Source organism: Branchiostoma belcheri, unplaced genomic scaffold (genome assembly GCF_001625305.1).
Source record: "Branchiostoma belcheri isolate BF01 breed outbred unplaced genomic scaffold, Haploidv18h27 scaffold57, whole genome shotgun sequence".
Classification (NCBI taxonomy): Eukaryota; Metazoa; Chordata; class Leptocardii; order Amphioxiformes; family Branchiostomatidae; genus Branchiostoma; species Branchiostoma belcheri.
Genome location: NW_017804209.1, coordinates 948,288 through 954,486, shown reverse-complemented (window position 1 = coordinate 954,486; position 6,199 = coordinate 948,288). Strand labels below are relative to the sequence as shown.

Genomic DNA, 6,199 nt, shown 5'->3' with positions numbered 1-6,199 from the left:
GACTGAACTTTAACACTAACATCGATGTTCGCAAAGCATTGTACACCACACTGGTTAGGAGCAATCTAGAGTATTGTTCTCCCGTGTGGTCCCCACATTCTCGTAAGTTGATATCTCTAGTCGAAGGGGTGCAACGCCGGGGAACAAAATTTATCCTAGGTCCCCAGGCTAATCACCTTACCTACAAGGAACGACTAGAGATACTGCGGTTGTTACCGCTCACATTTAGGCGTGAAGTTGGGGACATAATGTTATTTGTTAAGTCTAGGGCAACTCTGGAGAAATATGTTTCTTTTCCAACCAGACCCACAAGAAGTGCCAGAACACATATGTTAACCCCTTTTAGAGCCAAAACATCATCGTTCAGTCACACATACATCCCCAGGCTAGTCACTATTTGGAATAAGTTAGGCTCTGACCTCCGCGGTACTGGTGAGCGAGCAGCTCATCAGTCGGATATTACATCATTTAAACACAAACTCCTCAAGGCCACCTACAACAGATTTAACACACATTACAGTCTTGACCTGCCATGTACTTGGACCACTTCTTGTGGGTGCAGTTCTTGCATTGCCTCTAGACCCTACTAAGTTCCTATATCAACATGATGTATTCCCACCTATTATTAGGTAAAATTGTTTAATGCTTAACATATCATATTGTTATATTTATTGCTTATTTCTACATATTGCTGCAATTGATTATGTATTTGACTGTGTAATGTTGTTGTTGTTCATGTGTGTTTACACATTCATTGTTTTTTGTAAGGGAGGGCAACTTGTAAAGGTGCGCAAGCACCTGTTTTGCCCTCCCTTTCACTTTGTGAAAAATTCAAATAAACAAATAAACAAACTTCCGGTTTTGATATCTCATGATCTAGACATCCTAGGGTGACGAAATTTGGATGGTAGGTAGCTCTTGTGCTGGGGAACAAGTGACGTGAGTTTGGACCCCCTAGCGGCTTGCTCTGGAATTGCAGGGGCATTAGTTGAAAAATGTTTAAAGGCGGATAACTCAAGAACCGATGGATGGATCGTCGTGATTTTTGGCATGTAGGTAGCTGAAGTGATGCTTGACATATTGTTATTACAATTCTCTCTCTGGTTGTCCATCGTCTCCGATGATGACTTCTGTGCACAGCCCGTCAGGTGGGGTGGATCCTCTGGTGACTTCTTAGCCCAAAGGCTGAGGCACACAGCTTCCCGCACCTGCTGCACTGGTATTCTGTAGTACAATTATGCAAATATTAATGTAATTTGCATAATTAATGAGGAAATTCTATATATCAGCTGCATTCCATGATAGGACTATTCAAGCTTGTGATATATGTAATGCAGAACGGCAGAAATACAGGCAGATATCGATTATGCAAATGAAGACTTAATTTGCATAATTAACGAGAAAATGTTATAATTACATAGTGGTAAGGTCTGGAATTTCATACTTGGGATATTTGAAAGTTATGTGAAGGTGAACATTATTAAACATAATTTATTCAAATAAGGACCTCATTTGCATAATTTATGAGGACATGCTATAATGGCATGCATTGATAAGATAAGACTGTCTTCTGGTGTAGAATATGATCAACAGATATAATTGATGCAATATAGGATCCTATTCGCACAATCAGGGGGATTCATCTATAATTTCTTAGTCATAAAGGCTAACATCATTTGGCGAAGGTATGAGATCGTGGAACTCTAGTATGATAACTATTTCTGATCACAGAGAAGGAAGACACTGGTCTGTGGCCAGGTTAGTCCAGCTATGTAAGACATTTTTTGTTTGACAGCTTAGAAGAAAGTGATGTAATAAGGTGTTTTTCTGACAGGTAAGAACTGTAGCCAGGTGAGCCCAGAAAATGAAAGTGATGTACATGTATTACTAGTATTAAAGATTTTTATTTTCTGACAGGTAAGAAGGAAAATGCTGGTCTGTGGCCGGGTAAGAAGGAAGACACTGGGCTGTGGCCAGGCCGGTCCAGAAAGTGAAAGTGATATAATTAGTGAAAGTGATTTAAAATGTCAAAACTTTTGTTTGACAGGTAAGAAAGAAGACACTGGTCTGTGGCCAGGTAAGAAGGAAGACTCTGGTTTGTGGCCGGGTAAGAAAGAAGATGCGGGTCTTTGGTCAGGCCGGTCCAGCGGCAGGAAGAAGAACCAGGAGCACCTCTCCATCTCCACCAGACAGCTGGTGCCCGAAGCAGAGGACTCTGGGAGCGAGACTAGAGCGGAACCTGACAAACCCGGGACAGAGATGGTCCCACAGTACTCCCCTGGGAACGAGAGCAGCAGGTGAGTCTGGGGTGGTGGGCGTGGCTTCTGTGGTTGCCATGGAAATGTTCTATGAGTGGAAATGTTATAGGCTCTTGCCATGAGGATATGTCTTACATAAATTAATCAGCCAATCAATTGATCAACTTAATTGAACAACAATAACTGTAACAGGTACAATGCTCGTATATGGCAAGTTGGTCAATGGTACAATTAATATCAGTATATAACTAGTCTAAAAACTATGTACACTCACCGCCACCAGAAACTAGTATATTAATGACAATTATGATAATAATCAGAATGCACAAGAGACACTACAAGTTTGTGTCTGAGGCAATACAATATCTTTTTCATAGAGCACTTAGATGTATATACTGGTCTAGGTATAATTTTTTAAGGAAATGAAGTCAAGGCACTACATACATGTATTAGACAGTAAGTCTCTCTGTACTCATCTTTTGTAAAACTGTACAACTTGTAATTTCTGTTGTCTTACTTTATTTCAGGTCTGTGTACCCGTTCCACCAGGGCACAGTGAAGTACCTGTACGCCCAGGACGGCTCAGGCCAGGCCGTCATGCCAACCATCGCTGACAAGTACGTATGTTTGTTTGTTTGTTTGTTTGTTTGTTTTACCCGTTCCACCAGGGCACAGTGAAGTACCTGTATGCCCAGGACGGCTCAGGCCAGGCCGTCATGCCAACCATCGCTGACAAGTACGTATGTTTGTTTGTTTGTTTGTTTGTTTGTTTGTGTGTACCCGTTCCACCAGGGCACAGTGAAGTACCTGTATGCCCAGGACGGCTCAGGCCAGGCCGTCATGCCAACCATCGCTGACAAGTACGTATGTTTGTTTGTTTGTTTGTTTGTGTGTACCCGTTCCACCAGGGCACAGTGAAGTACCTGTACGCCCAGGATGGCTCAGGCCAGGCCGTCATGCCAACCATCGCTGACAAGTACGTATGTTTGTTTGTTTGTTTGTGCATTCACCTCTGCTTGTACTAGCTGCAACACTACCTGTCAGCATTGAATGACCAAGGCTGAGAGATCAGACATTCAATCCTTGTCATTCCTGGCTAGACTTTGTGTCTACCTCTCGAATACCGTGCTATTGACACAATGGACTAACAACCCACTGCCCATTTGGCCTCAAGAAGGCTATGGAACCTTATCCTGCACTAGTTCTAAGCCTAAATGGGTTAGGATCAGGCACAGTTCTGGATAGTCTCTGCGTATCCAAGAGCGTACGTTGCCCCAGGCACGGTTCTGGATATGCCTGGACTATCACTGTTTTGGATGTAGCAGCCCTTTACCTTTCTAACGCTGCTCCCCTCCCCCAGGTCTGAGGTGCTGGTGCGACGCGGGGTGCAGGAGATGTTCGGCGTGTTACGCCTTCTCGTGGATGTGTTCGTGATCCTGGCGGTCGAGCTCGCGCGCTTTGTGTTCCGCCAGATCCTGCAGAACCTGGTCGTCGGCCTGGTGGTTGTCATGGGCGACCACTTCTTCAAGCCGCTGGTGGCCGCCGTGTTCAACTCCTTCCTCCAGCCAGTCCTGATGCTGCTGTGGAACGTTGCCACGGCAACCAGGACGGTGTTCGGCCCGCTCGTCGACATCTTACGGGGCGTGGCCCTGCAGATCGCCGTGGTGCTGCGGGCCTTCCGATTGGTCGAGGTGAACTGGAAGACGGACAGACGGGACTACGGGGCTCTGCAAGAAGTTTGACTGCGTTGGTTTCAAAATTGGTACAAATAGATAAGGACTAGCCTCTTATGCAGACTTTCTTGTGGGCAGCATTTGTTTCTACGAGCACTGCTGGAGTGTGGCATTTTCTTTTGGGGGATGAGAGCTTCATATGGTGCAATACTAGTCTCCTCCAGACTCTTTTGCAGACTGAATAGATAGTAGAAATCAGCCTAAAAAGAATGTAGCTGGCCAAGGGAGTTGGCCAGCCATAGAGGGTTCAACTACTATTTAATATTCAGGCTGCAAAAGAGTTTGGTGAAGACTAGGGCAATACAACCAATGTACAGCTCTTCCCCTGAAAAAAAAAATTGTTTTAGCTGCACTCGTAGAAACAAAAGCTGGCCAACTAGATAGAAACATGGTTAACAAATGAATGAGCTCTAGTACTGGCAGGGAGGGTCTTGTGCCTAAGAATCTCAGAATTCCACAGAAAAAAGTATTGTGAATATTAGTAGGGCAGAATTGTACATTTTTAAGTGTTTTTTAAACTTTAAAAAGTTCAAGACAGTCACTGTGGTATTTTTTACGGTAAGACCAAGTTTTCATGTTTTTTAAAGATACATGTATGCTGTCTGAATTCTACTCAAGAACTTGTAAATGTTACAGTTGAATGTAAAAGATCTAGACTAGTTCTGTCAACACGAATTTGTAAATTTTTTTGGGTAAAACAGTCGATTGTTTTATAATCTTCGGTCATACGAAAGCCATTTGAATGCCATAATGTAACCTGTTGTACCAACGATCTGGTTTTATAAAAGACGTTAGAAAATGACTGTTAAACCTACTTCAGCATTAGCCAAGTACTCAGGAAAAGACAGATGGAAAATATGTTTCAGGCGCAAGACATACAATGCACCAGCTTTCTTCACTTCTCAAATTCCAATCAGTGTGTTTTACAGGTACACGTACTGCCATGTGTAAAGCCCTCACGTGCAATGTTATGTAGAAAATAAACACACGTTTAAAGCTCAAAGACAACAGCCGTTCCTTTTTTCCAACGTTTTATTCAGGATTGGAATCTTTAAGACTCCTTTCTAAGCCACGATAATCTTCCTCATACTCCTCTACTTTCTGTAAGAACTCTGCATACTTTAATAGTCGGGATGGATTAACTCATTTTACTCCGTAAGGGGACATAATTCATTTCAGCGAGCCTTAAAATAAGCAAGACACAGTCTGACAGTATTATAAGTCATGGGAAAGTCTACAGTGGACACCCCTACATGGGTGAATGGTCCATCCCATCAGCTAGGAGCAAACTTGTCTTGGTACATAGCTTATCGCGCCTAGTGGTTTATTATCAGCCGTTATTAGACTGACAGTGAGATATGCAACAAAATATACCCTTTTCTACCTCATTCCAAGCATGCTTCTATCCCACAACACATCAGCGGTTTACCTTATTCCCCACATGACGCTATCCCAGCAGTCAATGTACTTCTACCACCAAGCACCTTGATGATTGTACATTGGAATTTTTGCAAAACTAGCCACACATTTGTAAAATAACGTTCTCTATTACATAATTCGGAATGCCCGTGTGGACATTGTATGATCTAAGTTTATGATATCAACTAATCATATTTAATTTACTGTACATGAAGAGCTAGTGTAACTAGGAGCAAACGTGACAACTTTTCTATGATCGTTTGTACAGCTTATGTTATAGAAAAGCCCCTAACGTTACATTAACTCCCCCCAAACATTACTGAAGCTCCCCTATCGATACAGAAACTCCCCTAATTTTACAGAAACTCCCCTAACAATATTGCTTGCTATGCTTCAGCTGTGTTCTATTTACAGTCAAGCTTCTTTTCCCAAAATGTACAAGTCTGTCTCCAGTCTAAACAGCACTCACCAAGTGTCACATTGTACTAAAGGCCATGGCTACTGTCAATACACATTGTACTAAAACTCAGTGTCTATAGTGTTACGTGTACTAAACATTCTACTAAAGGCCAATGTCTAGTGTAAAATATTTTCTAGTAAAGCGAAATGTGAACATGACAACCAGTGTCTGGCCACAATAGTGTGCACATGTATTTCTACTAAAGTCATTTTTAGTTAATGTGGATTCCTACTTTTTAAGTCTGCAGTATTCAGATGTGATCATAACACAACAGTATCTTGTCCATTCTTTTCACCTTCTACTAAGTTAAAATAACTCTAGACATAAAC

At 42.3% G+C, this 6,199-nt stretch overlaps 1 protein-coding gene across 2 annotated transcripts in view; it reads left to right on the top strand.

Moving 5' to 3' along the window:
- Positions 1 to 4,329, top strand: part of LOC109481690 (clumping factor B-like) — a 9,736-nt gene extending 5,407 nt beyond the window's left edge. The window contains exons 7-10 of one of the 2 annotated variants that reach the window (XR_002140918.1): positions 2,048 to 2,297; positions 2,786 to 2,875; positions 3,619 to 4,055; positions 4,097 to 4,329. Coding sequence is in view for 1 of the 2 variants with exons in the window: in XM_019784277.1 (XP_019639836.1) it covers positions 2,048 to 2,297; positions 2,786 to 2,875; positions 3,619 to 4,000 (722 nt within the window). In the remaining variant the exon portion in view is untranslated. Of the gene's footprint in view, positions 1 to 2,047; positions 2,298 to 2,785; positions 2,876 to 3,618 lie in introns of both variants that reach the window. The other variant, XM_019784277.1, reaches the window with a different exon arrangement.
- The last annotated feature ends 1,870 nt before the right edge of the window (positions 4,330 to 6,199 follow it).